At 39.2% G+C, this 22987-nt stretch overlaps 1 protein-coding gene across 1 annotated transcript; it reads right to left on the bottom strand.

The window, feature by feature from the left end:
• Positions 1–1764: 1764 nt before the first annotated feature.
• On the bottom strand, positions 1765–22215 carry LBR (lamin B receptor). The gene is made up of 14 exons (XM_064509955.1): positions 22047–22215; positions 17571–17749; positions 15624–15812; positions 13917–14000; positions 13086–13263; positions 12154–12350; positions 11266–11320; positions 9505–9699; positions 7896–7999; positions 7401–7526; positions 7127–7295; positions 5929–6009; positions 5705–5827; positions 1765–4262 (listed from the first exon to the last, which is right to left on the bottom strand). The coding sequence occupies exons 2-14, from the start codon at positions 17733–17735 to the stop codon at positions 4102–4104; spliced, it is 1827 nt and encodes a 608-aa protein (XP_064366025.1). The 5' UTR covers positions 17736–17749; positions 22047–22215; the 3' UTR covers positions 1765–4101.
• Positions 22216–22987: the final 772 nt, after the last annotated feature.

Here is a 22987-nt window from a genome sequence, read left to right as displayed (position 1 = left end):
ATTTAAAATTCCCATTTTAAGAAAATTCTAAGACAGCATTTACACTTCAGCATTTGACACTGTATTAATATTTAGCCCCCTCCTCCCCAGTACTAAGGGAGAACTGAAATTTAAAAAAAAACCAATGTTCAAATCTTCTAAAATACTAAAAATATAGAAGCACTACACCATCAAAGTATTTTTCTTCTAATTTTAGGAACCTCCCCACCAGAAAACAGCATTCTAGGTTTTGGCTTTCTATATAGACAGTACAAGATGGAGTCGTACTACCTACATGTTGGAAAAAGCCTCCCTTCAGGAGGCTCCCTGACATGGCTTTTACTTCACAAAAGGTAAGAACTGTGCTTCTGATAAAGTTTTTGTCATCTGCTGTAAATGCAGTTTAAACAAACACTTTCATTACCTGTGTCTGCTTCTGTAGGGGAACTTATCGCTGCTGTTCCTTTAGTCACGTGTATCATTTCCACCAAGGTAGGGCTTACTCAAATTTACATACAATTTATTGCCTGTGCAATATCACTTAAGATTGTATCCCCATGATCACACAAAGCTGTTTGTTGCTGCTTGGGTTTGACTTCTGTCAGAAGCTGTAGGGGAAAATACAGTATCATATAGGCAAAGCAAATGTTAATTTTATCTTTTTATAGTTCAAATTAATTTTACTTCTAGATAAAAACAAGATAGACTTGTCCAATAGAAGAATGAGAGGTAATGCATCATGAATATCCACTTTACTAACTCCCTAAAGAGCTGGATCACTGTCATCTACAGGTTTAGCAACTAACTTTGTTACAACAATCTACCAAGCCAGCAGAGTCAACGTCCCAGGTCACAAGTGGGGTTGCCCTGCTGTGCCAGCTAGGTGACTTGACAGTTCTCATACACATTTAAGCCAAGTACGCTATTTCTCTGAAACCATCATCTTCTCCAGTGAAGGGTGTTATTGTAACTTTTAATTTAAAATGTCTCCCTTACTGCATCTTACATAAACTGCTGCTTATCAGCTGTTGCACATACACATGTGGTAATTCATTCCTTAAGTAAATGAACATTTATTTTAAAATAACTGGTTTAACAGAAGTGCTAATACATGGTATGTTTTTTTTTTTCCTGGTTTGGTTTATTCAGCTGCTGTGGCAGGCAAGTTGTGCAAAATTGTGTTGACCTAAACACACCGCAGGAAAAGTATTTTTGTTCTAAGGCAGTCTTTTGGTTTGGATGAACACGGAGGTTAGATGCAGTCACTGCATAAGCCAGAATCACCAAGCAGAAGTACAGATGAACTCCTGTTGGGGGCACAAAGGTTAGAATCAAGTCTAGTAGGAAAAGCACGTACACTGCCGCTTTTTCTGACTTAGTAACAACTCAAATTACTATACACCGAGGTTTTAGAGCCTGCTTTTCCTTAGTGCTTTGTTTTTCTTCAGTCCAGTCAGATGAGCAGAGTAGCTGATGTAGGCAGAGGCGATTCAAAGAACAAGCGTGTTCTCAGACAGAAGATAGATCTGTAAACTTTTGCAGAGCTATGAGGGGAAAGCAGCAGAAAAGGGAGAAGAAATGGAGACCTCCTTTTAAATGCGTTTTCTTAAGATTCCCTGACTAGCTAAGAGAAGCACCATCACGAGCTTACAACACCTCAACCCACAACCCCAGATGAGGAATAAACACCTGCAAACATGTGTCTTTACTTAATAAGAATTAACTTGCACTTTTTTCAAACACCACAAGTTGACAAAAAAAAAAAAAAAAAAAAAAAGCACTATATAATTTTCAAGCAAAAGCTTTATTTTAGCTTCTAGGCTTCTTTGTATTAAAAACAATTACTTCAATATCAATTTTACATAAAACTCACAATGTAAATAAACAAGCTGTAGTTATCATCAGTCAGGATCCAAATTCCATTTTAACAAACTTGTGTGGTAACAGATAAAACTGGGATGGCAGAACAGGGCATGGAGCATCCTCAGCCACCTCACTTGCAGGCTGGAGGATTAAACTGACCCCAGTGTCAGTGTATTTTAAAACACCCCTGCAAACTGATGCAGTTAAACGATCACTACGTTTTTCCCATTAACCTGCTCAGCTTGTGGTCACAACCATAAAAAAAAAAAAAAAAAAAAAAAAATCCCAGTTTAATCTGTTCCTTCACATGAGTAAATTCTTTTCAGTGTTGTTACAGGCACTGCTATTTTTTCCAGGAATCAAAGTATTTGTTTAAAATATTTTCCTTACAACAGCAACATACAAACTTTTTCTTAATGAATTTTCATGATCAAGCTTAGCAAGTTACATTATATACACTTTAAATGTACAATCATCATCAAAAATGCCTGTGCACAAAATAGAAGGGTTTTTTATTAGGTGAAAACAAAAATGATGTGCTAGATTGCAATTACATCAATATTTAAGAAGAAAACCAATATTACTGAATAATAGCAACATTCCAATTTATTAGGAATCTTCCTGCAAGCAACTGTAGAGGTACCTGCATTTCCTTCCCCCTATGTTTAAGAGTCTAGTAAGCTTTCTTAGGGGCAATTCATGCTAAAAACCTCAAATGTGAAGTTATGTGAAAAGCTATCACTTGTGAAGACAGAATAGAAACTAGCTTCTACAGTTAATTAATGCAAAATTATTTCAGTAAAATTTAAAATTATTCTACTTATGAAGTAAATACTGTAATGGAATCTGATTTACAACCAGTTAGCCAGAGAACACAGCTAATGACTAGAACACATACATTAGTTAAAAAGTGAAATATATACAAAAATATATTAGAAAGTGGTCAGGTTTAACCACAGGCTCACGTAAAAAATGTTGGTTTAAATAGCAATAGCAAAAAAATAGCTATTTTCTCTATTTGCAACAGTACAAAAGGCAAAACCTACAGATGAGGTAGCAATGCCAAATTCACAAAAAACACTTTGGATTTAGGAGCATTTCCTACACTTTCATAGCGTATCTGTCAATACAAATATTTAAATGAACACTTCAATTGTTTCTCAAGAATTAATACATTAATTTACAAAAACCTTTAATAAAAGAGCATTTTTAAAAAAAATTACTGGAAATGGATTTAGTTAAAAATTTCTCCCATTCCTACAAAAGCTATCGCACTTTCAAATTCAAACACTGTACAGCAAAAACATGGAGGCTTTATAATACATACTCAGTAAATGCTATGGTACATTAAGACATACTTTACAAAGATCAGAGTAAGCCAATGTGGTCATTTTATTCTCTGCTGTCAACTATGCACACCCTGCACCTTCTGCACACACTACTGCTACTCTTCTGTTCATCGCTAGATGCAGGGTCAGGGCTCTGGCTAAGGGCTCGCGCTTGTACAGGTCAGCCCGCAGCCGCAACAAGTGCTTGTACCATCTACCTTCAGGCGTCTGAGCCAGCTTCCCCTCGGGGCAGGGGGGCTGCCGGGGGCGGTTCCGCTCTCCCTTGCTCTCCCTCCCTTGCCCAGGAGGGGCCTGCCCCTTCCCCTCGCCTGCCCCTGCCTCCCTCTGCAGGCGCCAGGCAAGAGGCACCTCTGAACCTCCCTGATCAAAGCGGGGAGCCGGGGGGACGAGGCACCGCAGGGCTGTGCCAGTCCGGGCTGGGGCAGCGGATCAGGCCGCGGGGCAGAATCCTCCGCTGGCAGCTCCCCTGGCCAAAGGGACCCCGCGCCGCCAACTCAGGCAACCAACTCAGACATCTGAAGTTAGATGGTACAAGTAACACCATGAACTGGATGGAATTTATTGTATTAAGAAAATAATATACTTTACATCACAGTGCTTAATTAAATGTAATAAAAAAAATGTAAACTCAAGATTCTAGATAAAATTTAACTTGAAAACTTAGGGCTTCAAGACTTTTTAAAATTCACAATTTTTTTTTTTTAATCAAAGTCACAGACAGTCAGTTCACATAACTCACATATGTAAGATTACTTGTACATACCTGTTGATACACTCCATTGTTTGGTCTTTTTTTTGTTTTAAAAAGCCTAAATAACAAATAGACCAAGTGCAAAAGAAAGAGGTATTTTTTTTATTTGCAAAGAAATTAGCTTTAGAAGTAATTTGCAAATCGGATTTCTGGAGTGCTTTAATAGATGTAAGGAAATATGCGGTATGGTACACGCTGACAATACCTTTCCCATGCCAAACCATATTTTTTCTTGCAATGATGTTCATCACGAGCTTCTCGATGAATCAGCAAGCAGATGAAATAAATCACATAAAAATATGGTAGAATATGATTAAAACCTGTAGGAAACAAGTGAGAAGATCATTTTACAAGTAGCAAAAACACCCTCAAAATTTTGGATATTAACAGTATGTACGAAACTGGCGGCCCATTTCTGCTCAGGACTGAAGCATCTTTTACTTGTATTGTAAAGAATCAGATACTAAACAAACAGGATAGTGCCAGAGCTGTGTGACATGTTTTACAGACAGATGGAAGAGATCCACAAAAGGACAAAAATAATCTGTAAAATTTAGATTCTCAAAATCTACCAACTTCACCCTTAATGTATACACAGCTGGTATACATCTGCATTCTTTAGGTAGCCGACACACAAAGCTGAAGTCCCGGCAGCCCTGACCTGTGCCCCGCAGTGAGCCCCGCAGGGCTGTATCTGGTGACCTACAGCTCTGCCGGGAGCTCAGCACTTGCCCCCCACCCTGGCTCTTTCCCCTCCCAGGACCTCGGCACTTAGCTCACGATGCTGCCACAGGCTTCACGGGCCTCATTCTCACGCAGGAAATGCATTGCTTGCGTACCCGTGTAAGTGCTAATCTAGCGCTGTCTACTTTCAGTTAAAATCCAAAATAAAACTAACCCAAGACCCAGCATCCTGCCCCTGCAGATGCTCCTGGTCAGGGCCGTAAGTGCTTGGTTGGAAGTCACGCTCCAGAGAAGCTCCTGGGGCTTTAGTCTTGCATCAGTCCGCAGGAGACGGGCTGTGCCAAGGGGTGCGGAGTCGCTCTGCCTCAGAGCATCTGCCATGCTCATTGCTGTGCTTTCAGAGAAGGCTCAAATCCCCCTCAGGTAAAGGAGGAGCCCAAAACTGATTTTTCAAACTTCAGTGAAAAGAGGCAGGACTACCACGACCAGATTTTTTTTTCCAAAACTCTTTTTATTCTTTCTAAGCTCTCACTAAGGATCAGGACTTAAACCCTGCTGGACAAAGACTCCCTAATTTCCCTCAACTATAAACTTTATAAAAAATCAAAAAGTGTTCAATAATAAAAATTTCAAAACCAGAACTCTTTTCCTATGCATTTGATCATATAAATGTATTTTGATTCTTAAAGTCCTTCTCCATATTTGGGAGCCCTTGTCTCCAAGCAGAGAAACTCCTGTTTTTTTGAAACTCCCTTTAAACACACTGCAGCACAGCCAGTACCCTTAAAAATGAGAAAGGAAGGACTCAGCAAACAAGCCCCATTGCTACTGCATGAGTAAGGGTCAGAAATAATTGACAAATCAAATTACATCTATAATAAGATATAAAGGGTAAGATATAACATTAGCTAATGAGAAAAACAGATGGTACATCAAGCTTGCAACATAAGATATTTAACTTTCATTTAGTTACATCTTTTAATATCTAAAATAATTATCACTTTGCACTTAAAACTAAGTTAAATGACAAATGTACACGCGTATTTGGATAAAAAGCACTTTCGCTTCAGGAACTTACCACAGGGTAGGGACCATGCTAGAGCCATGATGATGTCACCAAGATAATTAGGGTGACGAACAAAACCCCACCAACCTGTGACAAGAAGCCCTTTTCCAGTTGCAGTGGGGATGTATTTCAGATCTGTGAACAGAGTATTGTAGACAATACAACAATTGAAATGTGTATTTAAATAATACAAAGAGACACCGTATAGCAATTGAAGAATTCAAAAACATACTTACAGGCCAATTTAGGATCTGCGGGATTCCTTCGGAATTTATTTTTCTGAGAATTTGCACTACGGAATATGTAATACCCGATACCTGAAAATAAATATTTATTTTGCATTTTCAGTATTTTCCACTGTTTTCTTTCCTTCAACAAAAGCACTCAGATGATCACTGTCACGCTTATTATATCAAAATCTTTTCTTCAGAGGTGTAACTGATATTCTCCAGTTCTCAGAGCTCTAACAAAATTGAAATACTATTGGAAACCTGCAATCCATATGCTCTTACATGTTAATGACTACATTTAAGATTGTGGTGAAGTTTTACTTTCACAATTGGTTTTACATTCACATCTGACTTATTGCTTATTAATAACACTGAATTCGAAATTCATAGAAAAGTTCATAGAAAGTGACATGCAGCAGTTTATCAGATTATAGCTCTACTAGCAGCCCATTATTTTGCTACCCCATAAACTGACCACCTCATCACAAGTAATATTAAAAGAACCAGACAAGAAAGTGTTATCTGTTTTTGAATTTCTTTGTTCCCTCCATTTCTGCAAGACAGACTTTCAACTCTCTTTGTTGTGTTCACAGTTATGTTTTTTGGTTTAGGTTTATTGCCTAGTTAAAAGGGACAAACCAGAAGGCCACACTGCTACTACTTCCATGTCCCCACAAATGCAAAATTCTTTCTTAAAGCACTTAGCTGAAAGAAAGGAGATGATTTTTGCACATCACATCAGTTGAGTTTGTGGCTGTGGGCATTGGGGAAGGAGATGCAAACTGCAGAACCTGTTTAAGAACTCTTTTCCCCAAGGTTCAGTAAAGCATGGCCAACAAGTTGCTGATTTTTTATAAGAATTACTTGCAACAGGAAGCAATGCTTTCCCGGACTGACTTTAAGACGCATCTGCTACACTTTATTTAATACGTACTAAGTTACTTCTGCAACTCTAGATATAATCCATTTAAGACTGCTTCTCAAGAGAACGATCAGCTATCCAGACTCAGTTGTTTACTCTTCATCTTATAAAATGCAAATTTATTATATTCTTTGCATTAAACAATAGCCAAACATGATTCCGCCATGTGTGGTACTACAGAAAATATGATCCTAGCTAAATGCATCCTACTAAAGCTTCACCTTGCAACTCAAAGAAAGAAAATCCATACCATCCGTAACAATAAAGTTTACTGTAACTTACAATTCAGAAGAGTAATTGCAGAAGCAACAGGCCATGAAATTGCAGTAGGGTGACTGACTAAATAGAAGGCTTGCAGACTGTAGACAAATGGAACCCACACCAAATCTCCAAATGCTAGCATGAATCCAAATCCATCGTGGGTAATATCCATTGTAGTCAAAACAGCTTCCTAGAAACAAGGAGAAAGAAATTTAGAATTCAGAAAGCCTCACTGCTTTAACATTGTAATTAGAAATGGTAACAGGTTAATGGAGGCTTGAAGACTATCATTTACCTCATTCCAAAGAGCATCCACCACATAAAGAAGTTGAAAGCTATTCACCAGTATCATCGACAGAGATGGCATACTTTGATTGTGTATCTTCATCTCAGCCAAGAGCATTGCCAAGTTGATAACAACCTAGTAAAAAAAATATTGTAAATACCGTACTGCAAGTTTTCGCTGTGAGCATAAAACTGTTCTTTTCTATTACATCACAGGAAATTTTAATACAGATGATTTTGACTGATATCAAAGTTTTAAAAAATAATAACCTGTTTCACAAACTACAGTTAGTAACTACAGTTACAAAGCTGTAGTCTCAGCATGTCAATACTTAAGAAGGGTCCTATTTCCCACACAGCAAAGCAGCTAGAGCATAGAAACTCTCTCCATGTGAATAGAAACGGTTTTTATAAAATGTCAATGTCAAACTGATTTTAAGTATTATTTTTCCTGTGTGTAATAATCACACAAATGGAATAAAAACAACTAACATTATTGACTCACCCAGCCAATTAATCCTGGACGCAACTCACAGAAGTATTTGAGGTCAAAACTGCCAATACGAGGATTTAATTCATGTCCAATGAAGAAGTCATAAACTAAATACCCTACAGATAAAACATATTCCTGTTAGTGATGTTTTTCTCTTTTATCCTCCACTACACTCCCTATAAAGCAGCTGCTATTTTATCCTCAATTTAAAGTTCTCTTACTATATCAAAAAGCATTAAGCTTGGCAAGAAAAATGCAAGAGTACATGAAAAATATGAAGCAAAGCTAACTGGTTTATATTTTAAGAGGCCTAAACAGTTTATTTATTAAAAGGACTGAGCAGTTTAGAAATTAACGTGGTCTAATTTCTTCCTCACATTTATTCCTTCATTTTCAACTTTATCTTGAAGCTCACATCACATTTTCCATGAGCATGATGTTAGATAGCATTTTTACAACTTTTCCTCCTAGCCTGTTTTTCTCTGGGAGTAACAATTCCTTCAGCAATGGCAACAACCTGTCCATCCAGAGAGGTGGACAAGAAGGAAGGGGTTAGAGCTTGACCTCAGGATACCCTGCGCTGAGTTAGCAAATACCAAGCGCTCTGCAAAACGAATACAGAATGCTACTATGCCACTTTTAAAGATCATAACTGCACTTTCGGAGGAAAAACACATTTATGATCGCTGCATTATTTCTCCTCACACACACACCCTGCACTGACAGAAGAACCAAGGATATCTGAGTATTTAATTTTAATTCACTAAGTATTTTGTCTGAAGAGTTATTGTTATTTACCCTATTATTATTTTTAAAAGCAGTTGATTTAATGTTAAACTCAAAACACAGATCTGTTTAGCTAAATGTGCCTGAACTGTCTCTCTGCTTAAGCCAAAGATACAACTATTGTTATATTTAGAAGAGAAAAACTCTACACATACGTTCTAGATTTAAATATGTGTATATACAGCTAATCCACTCAATCCTCTCAAAACTCCTCTCAATCTAGCCTTTGTTCTACAAAAACATATGCATATAGTTCTTTTTAGATGGATAATCTCAAATCAAAATACTCTTTTAAAACCTCAATTCAGCTAACTAGGTTCACAAGTATACAGCAAAATCAGAGCTGTCCTAAAAATACACCGTAATTTCTAGTTCTACACCTGACTTGCCACTGCTAGAATTTCTAGGTTTTTCAGTTTTTCTTTTCATCCTGAACTTTTTCTGGAAAAGAGGGCGCTAGGAAGCTACCTAGACGATCTTTTTAGTCTTTAGAAAACGGAAATCTCCTCTCATAGCTAGAGGACTAGGCCTCTTCAAGGTATTTTTGAGTAAGCTATGCAAAACAAATACATTTTTAAGCATTTTACAGGATCTGTGCCTGATTAAAAAATAACACTCAACTTTCAACATTAATTTTACACTGGTAGAAAGGAAGAGTCACACTATTATAGTATGGTAGAAAGGAAAAGTCACACTATTATAGTAATGAGCCCTAAATTAATCTAGATCTGATCTAGCTTTTAATTCAAAAAAAAAAAAAAAAAAAAAACAAAAGAACCCCCCGAAACTGTAGCAAACAATTGGAAAGAAATTATCCAAGGCAATTATAACTCACCAGAATTTCCACCTGGTGCTAGGTCTTCCTCCGGTGTTTTCAGGGACCGAACATACAGATAAATGCTCAATCCCATAGAAAAAGCTGCAGCTGATACTGCAAATTGCATGAAGTGATCATACAAATAGTGAAGTTCAAACTGAAAATACAACAAAGCTCCAATAGCTGCAGCAGTGAAAACAAAAGCATAAAATCCTAAAAGAAGTAGAGAAAAACATATCAGCAAACTAAAGGATTATTCTTAGTAGAACCTACCCAGTCTAGTCCTTCTGCATCTTCTCTTCCTCCAAGATTTATTGTTTGTCTGTATTCCAATAATGTTGTACATATCCCACACGCTTCAGTTCAGGTTTTGGGGCACAGCAATGTACCTAGGATATTCTACCTATGCCTTGAAATTTCCTGTACTTCTCATCAAAAGGACAGAAGGCAGACAGGCTCTGAGCATTCCTTAGTTAGTTACACAAGTATAGGATCCAGTGTTGAGATTCTAGGGGAATACTGGAAAATGACAGCAAGTCACAAAAGCTTATCAGTAGGACAGCTCAGAGCTTTTCTTCTTCAAATATTTGTCTTAATACATTACTTGATAATAATACTGATAATTAAGGACAAGTATTAAAAAACCCTGGAGTCAAAACTTGAGTACAAAACTTTCGTACTTCAAGGGTACAAAATCAGTGCCAGAGAATGATGTCCAAATATAAGCAGTCAGCTTTATGCAGCTATCACACAGGCACCTGCAATGAGCACTTTCCTTGAGGAAATGTTCAGTTTCTTTGAGAATTAGCCTTTGAAGCAGCAAAGAGATGGCATTTTTTACCATCCAGATCATGTAGCTTGTTTCCTGCCTTTATTAGAATGTGAAGAAAATTACAGGACTTTGCCACTACTGAAAACAGAAGTCCAACACCAAAAAAAGCTTGTGATGCAGCCCCAGTATGACCCACTTCTATAAGATGTAGTTTACACAGCTTCTGGGATGTACAGCCCTATTCTGCCTTAAAAATGTGACATCTTCCCAGATCATCACAACACCCCATTCAACTCATTAACATAATATGTGAATGCCACTACCATTGGGCAGTGCCCAGTGCTAGTCTGGAAGATTTAGGCCTGCACCCTAGAAGGATTTAACTGTTACCAAACAATACACTTTCCTATTTAAGCTGTAATAATCACTACTGCTGAAGTGTGTTAAGCCATACTCTAAACTTAGATGAGAAATTTGCCTCATTCATTGGAAGTCAGATCCAAACAAAGACTTAAAACTGTTCTTTACCAGGCAAGAATAAGAATATATTAAATCAGCTGTAACACACTTTTATTAGTCTGTAAATCAGAGATATCTGAGAATAAGACAGTCTAGATACACGGGGTAAGAAGGGTATCCTCTTCAGACCACTAGTCTCCTCTGAAGCAACAGTTCTTGTTATATGAGCATTACTAACACTTCTGAAGCAACTGTCCTTGTTTAGCAGTTACACACTGAAATGTGACAGGTGTCCGTCAAAAGCACAACTAGATGCAGAGTAGGTGCCCTGAACTGTGTAATGCCTCATTCCTGGGACGCTTAAATCCTGATCATCGCTAACTTTCCTATCCCAGGAAAGGCTCATCCTGTTTCATGATAAATTTGCAAATACCTAGCTTAACCACAGAGTTCATCTTTTGTTATCTGTATCTTTATCTTGTAGCACTGAGCACTGCAAATTAGATAGTGGTATCAAATTTCAGAATGAGCAACTGCAGCTTGCTTACCGTTTATCCTGTACTGCAGCTTCCTTCCGTTGGAAAGTGGCAGGCCTTCCACAACCTGGGAAGAATAAAATACTAATGTTGCAACAAAGTACTTTCTGGGGACACAGTGGGCAGCTGGGGGGAAGGGGCTTCTCTGCCACACAGACATTCAATCAAGGTAACCAGTTGCAGGGACACATTCACTCTGAAGATCACAACACATCATTCTCAAAAACACACTTTGGGTTTTAAAACCCAAAGTGTAACAGTTTCAAGAAAAGATGTTACAAAACCATCTCATTTTCCTTAACCAGCATCAAGAGAGCAGAGCAAATGCTCCTCTCACTTTAAACATGTATAGCAGTACAGCAGTATCACTGAATGATCTGTTCATTCTAGTGTTCTTTCAGAAGCTGGCAGTATCCCTGAAATCATAAAAAAGACCAATGTAGACCATTTACCTGATTATACATATGGCTAGAATGGTTAAGAGTAACTTTCCAGAAGTAAAGATTACTTTCTAAAATATGTATGCTCTTTCTTACTTGGAACCAATAAAAAAGTCAGTATGAAAAGCATGGCCAAACTGTCTGCAGGTTTAAAAGTCAGATACCTGAAATTCTTCTAGGATTCTATTGTGCAAATTCCATCCGTGCTTTGACACTGAATTCCTAAATAACGTTTTCTGCCTTTTCTACTGTAGGACTGTGGAACACACGGCCAAAAAATTCTTAATAGCAAATAGTGCTATTTCAAACTTAGAGAAATGCACAGTAGCCATACTAGAGCTTAATACAGGGAAACAATTTATTTGTATTCAAAATGACTTCATTAAGAATATACCTTCACTTCCAGCCTAACTCACAAATTAATTATCCGTAAAGACACAATTGCTACCAGCAATCTTACCTTTCCAATCGGCAGTAAGTAGAACAGAGCTTGAAAGAAAAACCACAGAAGGAAGACACCAAACACCCTAGTCTCCCAGAGACTTTCCAAAGCTGGCAGAGGAGGAGGGAAGTTCATAAGACTGGGGTCATCCTGTTTGCACATCAACAGCAAATAGAATACAGTAGCAGGCAGGAAAAATATCATAGCGAAGGTCCCTGTAAATAGACACCATGCAATATCAAACATAGGAAGTAAAAAACTCATTTCAGCCCCACTAATAAAGGTCTGTATTAATGCTGTAGCAAAGAAGAGGTGGTCATTATCCGTTCCTGCAAGACAGCAGCACCCACCCAGCCCTGTAACGGGACAGACACACTCCTCTTGCCCCCATATGGGTCACACAGCCAAACCAAAGGACCATACCCACTGCAGCTCTTTAAAACTAAACACCGAGAAATAATCTGCTCATCCTATTTCTACCGTGATATCCAGCTAAAATTTTATTTACCTAAATTTCACAATATTACATGTTTTAAATCTAGGGTAGGATGTTAAAAGTTACATTAAGCACAGTACTTCTATTATAAAAAATGCCTGTTTTTCCAAGAAACTCTATAAAGAATAGTTTACTGCTGAATCTGAAGCACCTAACTTTTGAAAATATAAAAGGTTTGCTAGTTATTTCCAGATTAAATTTAGGAAATATTTAAATTTCACTGTGCAAGAGAAGATGATCATCACTATGTATCACAGGAGAACCAAGTGTAATAATCGTTCTTTGGCTTCTACCAGTCTCACTACAGACTATTTGAAGCACTGTCACATGACACTGTGGAGTCTGGAACCAGAGTCCAAAAATTGGAAAAACAGTTCTTGACATGACAGTATGGTCAGTAAGTAGAAATGTAGAAGTACTGATTTTCAAATATTACTACAATTTGCACACATACCAATTCTTCCACCAAACTCCAGCTCCTTTGTTTTTGGTGATGGTTTTTCAATAGTTTTTACTGTCTCAAAAATCTTTTTTTCTGAATATCTCTCTTCTTTTTTCTTTTCTTCTTTTCTTGGATGCAAGCTGTACTGATCAAGCATACGCTCTATTTCCAGGTCTGGTTTGAACTTTTGCTGATAATAAATAATAAAAGATAAATAAAAAAAGAATCTCAGTGATTTTACCTTATTTTAAACCAGTACTTTATTCAGGAGAACATTATTCATTGCAGAACACCAACTTATAATGTGTTCTCTTAAATGTATACATGTACATGAAGAGTCTGCTAAAACCGGTATCATTGTTACCACTTAGGTCATGGTTGCCTATTCAGCAGTTTTTCCACTACAGGTCATCCATCCCCACTCCCTTCCCTTCTGCCATAACTCTTTGTGCAGTAGCACAATAATCAGGATTAAAGAACTAATCTGGCTAATCTGTTCTTACTCCCTTCTCAAACACAGATTTATTCACTTCAGTATTGCCAAGCAAACATTTGCAGGGTAAAGAAGCCTGAGAATGAACACAAGTAACTAGTGAGGGTTGGCTGGAAAAAGAAGCAAGAAACTCAATGTAACACAGCTCTAGTTCTCTCCCTTCTGACAACTTCATCTCCCTCTCCAATCTTAGTTGGCTGAACAGTAAATGCATTTAAACTCTAAGTTTTATGCTGCATTCTAACTTCTCCTTGATTATGGCATTGTCTATTTCTAGTGATTTCTGAGAAAGCTAAGGTAGAATGCAACAGCAAGCTAAGAGTACATAAAATGTTCTTTCAGGTCATTACCTCCAAGGTTTTGCAGGAAGTATCATTTCTTTCTGTACTGTCGGGTTCACCATTGTATCTTCTGGTGTTGTTCTCATTCAGTTTCTGGTAAAAACAAAAACATAGTTTTATTTTTCTGAAAATAAGATCTGCATTAAGTATTAGTTTATAACAAAAGATTAAGAACACTTTAACAATTTTGTTTCATCTGCAACTGTTTCTGTTTCCACTTTGTGAAAACAAATGTTTATGAGCTGAAATTGTCCATGCTTCAGATACTGAAACAGGTGAAGAGAACACATTTTAAAGGAAGAATTTTTTTTTTTTTAATTAACAGTAAATTTAAGAGATAGAGTACACTTTCCAAGTTGTTTTTAACTCATTGGTAGGAAGTGCCAAATACAAACATATGTGTATTTACCAATTCTATTATGAAAGCAGAGGAAAATTTAATGTTCCAAATAACAAACACTATGCAGGGCTGCGAAAGCTTGGTTTCCCACTAAATATCTTTCTATAAAAGAAACAGATTACCAAGAAAAAAGAAAAGTTCAATTTAACATTCTTCTCCTCCAAAAGTTCCTTTAATATGAGCCTAGCTTACAAGACTCTGGGAAGATCCCACTGAACTCTTACTTCAACTTAAGCTTTGTTGAAAAGGACTATGTTCCATCATACAATAACTAATAGATCAGTCCTAATCCTCAGCTGGAAGCAGAGAAAGAAACACTATCACAGATGTGTTAACCTTTCTGACCAAAGTAAAGTTGAACTGTTGGCTACAAATTACTTAAAGTGAGCATATAGTCACAGGCTGAGCACTGGAACACAGAGCTCAAAGTAGTTTACTCTGAACAAAATCCAGAGCAACTTCAGTGCCAAAGAATGCTCTGGGCAGTTACAATTTAGCCAAACTAAAACCAATTTATTTTCAACAGATCAGCAAAAGGCATTTCCAAAAGTAGGGACTGTCTCAGACGAGTATCACTTGAAGCTATCTGAATAGTACAAGAGGTAGAAGAAATACTGTTTGTCTAATACAGAAATATCACCCTTATTATTCTTCACTTACAGAACAGCAGAACTATTTTTAGTATTCAATATAATCTTCACAAAAAGGCAGAGAACAAACATGCTAAATTTCAATTAGAAAACATAAATTTGATAAATTTACAAACTCTCCCAGGATAGTTTTTATAATGAGAACAGTTCTGCACCATTATCAAGCATATATATTCCACCCCTAAATTCTGCAACAATTCTTCTCCCACAGAAGCTTCACATGTTTTCAATTACTGTTTTAATGAACTAAATATGAAAACAACATTCATTTTATTTCAAATTATAATACCTACCAGTTATGTATTGATCATTACATCTTAAAAGCAGGCTAAGTTCCTTTGCCCCATTTTACAAATGGGAGCATGTGGCTAGCAAATGACTTTAGTATTAAAAGCTCTTATTTCTGTTTCTTTGAATTCTGAGAACTTCACAACCCCAACAAATTCAAAGGGAACATAACAACATTTACTTACATTTCCAGAATTTCCTCACAACCAGGTAAGCAAGGAATAGTATTTTCTAAGGAAAAAGGCAGTTCTGAAATGTATTTTTGCAGCTAATTATGTTGCTGAGGGAACACAAAATATAGTTCTACAACAAGAAACCCTGCAAACAGCAAAAAATTATTTAAAAAATGTAACAAAAACAAACAAACAAAAACAATACCAGGAGAACTAGGTTGGTTTCCTGAATGGTTTTCTTTTTGTCATCTTTACGTTCTCTGCTTTGGGAAGAAGAACGACGTCTGCCTTTTGCTGGCCGCCCAGGAGACCTAGATCGAGATCTGCTAGCACTTCTTCTGGAAGGAGAACTTGAAGACGACTGGCTTTTCCTGTGCTTGAATGACGATTGTGACTGAAAAAAAGAGGGGAAGAAAGTGTTTTATAGAAGAAAAGTGATCTTATCCTATGGTCTTCTATTTCCAGTTAAGTACTGGCATAGCTGCAACAAAATGATAGATTTAGTTACTTCAGATCTTTTAATTCTTGTCAGATTGATTGGAAACTTGGTCCAGGCACTGAACACACACAGGATCATACTGGTTTTTCTTACAGGTGTAAATACCAAGGTGTCCATATGATACTGCTAGATCTGTAAATTGCTTGTAATGTCACAGATGTCAATGTTTTGTTATGTTTTCTGAAAACGTCAGTGGAAAAAAAGAGTAGTACCTTGAGAAATCTTCTCTCAGACATTCCAAAGAATAGTTTTAGAGAATTGTTTTTTTGTGATGAGGACCCTGGCATGGAGGTTTGCAGAAGTCTGTCCGATTTCTTTTACTCGTGCTGTACTAGGCTCTTAAGAGACAGCAACTACAGCATATTGATTTTGTTGGTGATATACAAATAACCCTGTCTTAAGTCCAGCTGCTGACAATTCTGTCAAAGTTACAGAAATCAGGATTTGGATGTAAGCTATCAATATGATTATAAAGCTAATAAGGCCACTATCCTCATTTATATACAACTATAGAGAGTACTACCATTTCATTTACTTAACTTTACTAATATGATATTTGGCACGTCAAGATGCAATGATCTGTAAAAGACAACACAAATCAATCTAGAAAAAAATAAATCAACTGTAGATGTGATAGCTGATTTCATAAGCAATTTTCCCCCAAAGTATACATTTTAACTTCTCTGTGAAGTTTACAATGCTATTGTTCCCACATAAAAAAATTCCATAGTACAATTTTCATAAGGCACAACTTTACTAGGTTCTTCACAACAAAGAAAGGTGTTTTATCGAGTTAGCTAACCTGCAAACACAATGTAATCAAGTCTAGCTGAAGGTAGGAACATTTTTTCCCCAGAGAAAAAGCCAGGTACAGGACACGTACATTGGCACCAAAAGGCAAAACTGCAGTTCATACAAAGGACACTCAAGTTAACTTTCAACGGGGCTCAACGTAGGCCATAAAAAATCAGCTATGGCCTACAGTGAACATTCAAATAGCCTTTTGTCTCATGTGTTATCACATTTCAAATCGAAATAAAACTTGTATGCAGACTAAGGCATTTTTTGCTCACAGAAAATGAAATAATATAAAGATGTGCAAAGAGGCTCAAATATGTATGACATTTTCTAAAGTCCCTTACTATCACAAAAAGAGCAAAATATCTTGTGAAACCTTTGGAGACTTAAAGAAGTGCAAGCTATTCACAAATATTTTAAGTATGTGCTTAAAGGAAATGTGCTATTTACACTGATGCTTAACTACAGGCTTGCATTTGTTTTCTTACTTAAAAGTAGAAAAAAGTCAAATATCAATGCTCTAATTACCAGCTTTATAAGCTACCTGAAAACAATTCTTCATGAACAATCATACCATGGGAATTCTTTAAGGATCAGGCTTTTGTTTTCCAAATGTGTCACTGATTTTTCAATATAATAAAACAGTCATGCTTCCTTAAAAATAGGGCCAGCATTCTGAACTTCTACATGAGAAGGTGCGTGAGAAAGTTATTATTTAGCACCAATTCCTTGAAGGCACAATTAGGAAAAATTTGCAAAGTGACTATCCAATTATAAATTTTAGCTTCATCTACATCACAAAATCAGTATAACCTTCCATTAGAAATACTGCTAGTTTTATGAAGGTATACTCACCCTTATATCACTTTCTTTCAACTCAAGTTCAGTCCCATCTTTGTACTTAACAGTATAAAGGTGAGTAACATCATTGTAACCAGTCACTTGTACTTCGTAATAGAGGACACTTCCTGGCCAACGACCCATCACCACCTCACCATCAGCAAACCTCCGGTTTGGCATTTTCCAAAAGGAACCTTTGGAAAATAAATAAATTAGTAAATATGACAGCTAAAAATTACGCTTAATAATTAATTATAAAATATTCTTTACCTTAAATAAGCAAAAAAGAAGCAACGATCTGTTTTCCACATTAATACTAGACAGAAGAAATAGGTTTAAAAATACATCAAAGATGACTCACATTTGATGTTATAAAAATATTCTACTTGTATTAATAATCAAATACTAATCTAGATGTACTACAGTGTACAATCTCCATCATCAGAGATCATCAAGAGCAGACTAAACAAGTATTAGGAAAAAAACTACATAAATATAGTTGATCCTATCTAGAGGAAGAAAAGTAAATTAAGACGATCTGTAAGTATTCTCTAACCCTATTTTCTGTGGTTCTACAAAAATTAGAGATGTGATGATTTCTAAATGTGAAAATACAATGTTCCTAACCTAGTCAATGTCCACTTTAGCCATATTACATACTGTCTAGGAATTGTTATGTTAAACACTCAAAAGCTATTCTTTCTCTTTTCCACCTGTTTAGCACAAGGCATGTAATGCCTTCTGCAGGGGTCTGTAGGGAAAGAAAGCATGGTGTCAGAGTAATGTCCTGGAAAACTGAATTCCATCCTTGTCTGTGCTACAAGGTTTCTATTTGACACTAGCAAACACAATTTAAGTAACCTCCACTGTTGGTCTGCCATACAGCAGTGCTAGAGAATCACAATTGCAACTATATAAAGTTGCAGGTAATACTTTTCAGAGTGCCTTGTATTATGTCATTATCATCTGAAAATAGGTATCCATAGTACAAGATACTTTCAGTCTGAATTCTGTAACTTAGATCTCCATGTACAAAAGGAGGGCATCTTACAAGTTCAAGACAAAGTAAAAATAAACTTTATACACTGTTACCATTTGTAGGCTAATAGGAACATAAGAACTTAGACTAGGAAAATCAGCAAATACTGTTTCTGGTTTTCAGAACAGTCCGACTGCTTTGCCGTAAATAACTGAAGCCACACAAAATGAGGTGAAAACAAATATTTAACTAGATACTCATTCACTACACATTAACTAACTTGCAATGAAATGCTGGATTCTTTGGCAAAAAATACTGTTAATATGCAATCACAGCCCATCATAACGTATGTGGGGGATGGGGCTATGTGAGGCTGCACAATCAGCTCTCATTCTGTCATTTCCTGGGGCTGCTGCAGTTCTTAAAAGACTTCACAGGGGTAAAATCTAAGTTATAAAAGGAGAAAACAAAAAACTCAGCAAAATTCCCTCACGTGGATTTCACTGCTAGTATCAAAACAGAAAGATCTAGTCAAATTGCTAATGTTAAAACAGAAAGACCCTTTGCTGACTAACATTTGAAGGAATGAAAAAAGTTTTATCATTCAGCTTCACTGCTGTCTGCCAGTTAGAAAAACGATCACCTCTCCAAACTTACGGTTCTATGCTGTGCTTCCGTAGCTACAGGCTCTCCCAGCTCATCTCTCTTCTACCCAGAGTTGATTGTCCCAGTCTCATTTTACTTTCTTATTCGTTCTCAGTGCCCACTCGTCTGACCCTGTTTTAGTCAACTGAACTCCCTTCAAAGTCATACCAGTCCTTTTTTCTAACCATGTGAAATGCAATTTCCACATTTTCATTTCAAATTCTTTTCCATCCTCTGTTTCTTCTAGCCCCTTTAATCCCTTGGGGTTTTTTCTCTTTTCTGCGCTCATTCTCCAAACTAGTTCCAGTTCCCCATCTCCATCTCTGGGCTCAAGAACTGATCTCAGTTCTCCATCTCTGTCTCCTTGTCCAGTTTTCTCACCCTAAAGCCAGTTCTTTAGGAGACCCATCTCTACTACTCCTCTTTCACAAGTCTCTTTCACAGTTCCAGCTTCTTCATTCTCCTCCAAACATAGTCCAGATACCACCTCCTCTCCCAAACCCAGTCATGGCTTTCACCAGATGTCATGACCTGTTCTATTCCTTCATTTCCTCTTTGCTTCTCTACTTCCTGCACTTCAGCCAAATACTTCTTCTCTTGACCTGGACTGGCTCAGACATTGTCTGTAAACCCAAAGTCTTTCCATGAATGAGCTGCCAGATCCTAGAGCAAAGTTATCAAGAACAGAATCTTAGGAGTTTAACTCCTTAAAAAAAAAAAAAAAAAAGAAAAAAAAAGGAAACAAGTCACTACCGAGGACAGGCAAACTAGGTTTTAAGATATTTACTATTAGTTACAGATTTAGATACTGTTTCACAGGGATAAAAAAATACAATTCTCTTCCAGACTTCAAGTACACAGACACTAAAACAGCTCAAAGAAAAAGTAATCTGATGATTTAATTCTTTTTAAAGGCAAAAAAAAAACCCTTCTCTTCAACCTGGTTCTCAAAACCAGCTAAAGTTGGTTTTGAGAAGTTAAAAAAAAATGTGGTTGAAGCAGCTGAAATTTAAAAAACACTATTAAGTAATTCAGCCTGAGATAGATGACTGAGAGACTAAATTCCAAATCAAAAAGTAACTACATATTATCTTGTGTCTAGAAAGTAATAAAAAATCTTAGCAAGAGAAAGATCTACTTATTTTTCCAATTCTTTTCTTACTTATTAATGCTTAATAATGAGATCAAACCCTAAGTGCAAAGAGTAAACATTACTTCTTACCCTATCAAAAATCATGACCTTCTCCTGCACCAGTGCACATCCTGGGAGGTTTGCAAACCTCACTCCATATTTCCCACTTCAAAAAGCTGCACCTTTTAAAGGCAGCCTTCATGTCTTCAGATAACAGAAGTCATTACTGACATCAAAAAAAAAAAAAAAAAAAGATTGTCTTAAAAATAAGAAACCTAAACTATGCAGTTAAAAAAGTTACATTTTGAGTTTACTACTTTTTCAAGCACTACATACATGTCCCTGATAATTGTCAGTGTATCAGAAGGCCTCGGCTTACTATACACTGTACATCTATACAGGCTTTTTAATTTATCACGCTTCAAAATATGTATCTAATTGAGTCCAAAAGAAAAATTATTTCATACGATGAAACCTGTGGAGTATTGATACCTGATTCCAAGTAAGCTATACTCAGTTTCTTCTGAGGTGACATTTACGTTTTCTGCAACATTATGCTTTCCCTTGGGAACTCAGGATCTAAGGAAATGGCTCAAAATGATTTCACAACCTAAGCCAAGCCAAGCACGTTTTAATATAGACCTCTCTGGAGTTTAAAGGTTGTTCAGGAAGAAAAGCTACTACTGACTCAACCGTGAATGAAATGATTAAAGAAAAACGTGACAGTGAAACATCCTGCCCCACACATCCATTTCTGGATTTCTAGATTCTTCAATTTTAAATTCAAGAAAGGAATAATGCTTATCTATCAGAAAAATCAATGCTGATGGTCAAGACTAGCAGGACATAGCTTCCTACAGGGAGAGTTACTACTGAATTCACCAAGATTAACGGGGGAAAGATTGCTCGAGGATCACAGGACTCATTCTGCATGTTTAGCTCTCCACCTCCGCGATGGCATTGCATCTACCACCGCTCAGGCTAGGCTCGGCTACAGAGCCAAATTAAAGCTGCGCCATCGGAAGCGTACGTAAAAAAGCATCAAGGCAGAACAAAACCTATCGGCCTTCACAGAGCAACCCCTCGGGTTGCAGTCTATTAAAACCGGCTTTACGTGCGCGGCCCCGAAGCGCGCGAAGACGCCAGGAAGCTGCGCTCCCGCCGCCGGGGGCGGCGCAAGCAGCTGTGGCGCGCGGGGGACCGGAAGGACCCATGTGCGGGGGGGAGGGGCGCGCGCCGGCCCCACCCCCTCCCGCCGCCGCGCCACAGCCCCGCCCCCCCGGCCCAGGCCTGGCCAGCGGCCTACGCCGCGGGGGGGAGGGGGGGGAAGGGGGCCGCGCGGGCGAGGCCGCCTCTGCGCGCCCGCGGGGCGCCGCTCCGCTGCACCGGCCCGACGCCCCTCGTGCCGGTCCCGGTGTCGCGGGCGGATGCGTTTGAGGGGGGGGGGGGGGAAAGCTGTAGCGGCCCGAACAAAGCGGCGGAACGCAAGAGCGAGGGCGCCCCCCCCCGCTCCCCGCTCCCCCCACCCCCCGTACGCGACCCGGGCGGCGCCGCTCGGCGCCCGCCCTCTCCGCCGCCCCCGGCGAGGGACGCCTCGGCCAGGCCGCGGCCCGCCGCCCGCGCGTGGGGGCGGAGAGAGGAGGCGGCGGCGATTGGCCGGAGCGCTTCCCCCCGGGAAAGCCGCGGAGGGGGTGTGTCCCGGCCCCCGCCTGCCCCGGTGCCGCCATCCCCTTACCTGGCGCCCGCCCCCACCGGGCCGGGCCGGAGGCGCCTCCGCGGAGCAGCGGGACCGGGTCCCGAGCGCGGCGCTCTGCGGCGACGGGAACAACCGCCCTGAGCGACGGTTACGGGCGCGCGACGTTCCACCCCCCCGCGCGCCCCGCCCCTTCCCGCCGCGACCCGGCGCCAAGCGCGCCCATTGGCCAGCACGCGCCGTTTGAATCGCGGGTGGGCGCACGCCATTGGCTGCCGCGCGATGGCGCGGTCCGGCCGCCCGGGCCCGGCGGCCCCGACCCGACCCGGCCCGGCGGCGCGACCCCGGCCCCACCCCGGCCCGGGAGGAGCGCGGCGCCCGGCCCGGCCCGGCCGCCTGCCCCCGCCGCCGCGAGGGGAGGGGAGGAGAGGGGAGGCAGGGGGTGACGCCACGCTGCGGCGCCCGGGCCTGCGCCTGTGGTAAACAAACAAAAACAGCGCAGCGGTGCCGCGGGGGCGGCGAGCACGTAGTGAATAGCGGGGGAAAAGCACCATGTTGTACTTTTAAACGGAAAAAAAGAAAAAAAAGGGCAGCGCTGCCTTTTGAGGCCACCCTTCCAGCAAGGAGAGGCGCCTTCCTGGCACCTTGTGAAATCAGGAAACCTAAGCAATGCTTGAGAGAACAACGTCAGGTTGTGAAAAAAAGCCTTAGCTTAAAAAAGTTAATGCCTTTTTACAGTAAAGCAGATTACTCTGCTTTTGGACTTTTTCAAGCGTTTGAAACTAGAACTGTTAAATCCGCTTCTAAGCACAAAATTTTGAAACACGAGCCCAGCCTTCACCGGCCTTACAAACCGCCTAAACTCTGACCCCAGCTGACAGTTCGATTTCTGGCCTAACAAAGCTTCACAATTAAAGCAAAATAGCGGCAAGACAAGACAACCGTTTTGCAACATAAAACACTGGAAATACCACGTACATGCG

This window comes from Dromaius novaehollandiae, chromosome 3 (genome assembly GCF_036370855.1).
Source record: "Dromaius novaehollandiae isolate bDroNov1 chromosome 3, bDroNov1.hap1, whole genome shotgun sequence".
NCBI classification, from domain to species: domain Eukaryota; kingdom Metazoa; phylum Chordata; class Aves; order Casuariiformes; family Dromaiidae; genus Dromaius; species Dromaius novaehollandiae.
Note: the sequence above shows the minus strand (reverse complement) of the source record. Positions and strands in the feature narration are given on the sequence as shown.

Coding starts and splice junctions, on each gene's coding strand:
- LBR (XM_064509955.1), bottom strand. CDS start 17,735: ATGCCAAACCGGAGGTTTGCTGATGGTGAGGTGGTGATGGGTCGTTGG. Junction 13,264..13,916: donor CTTCCTGCAAAACCTTGGAG/GTAATGACCTGA, acceptor ATTTATTATCAG/CAAAAGTTCAAACCAGACCT. Junction 9,700..11,265: donor GCTGCAGTACAGGATAAACG/GTAAGCAAGCTG, acceptor TACTTCTTTTAG/GATTTTATGCTTTTGTTTTC.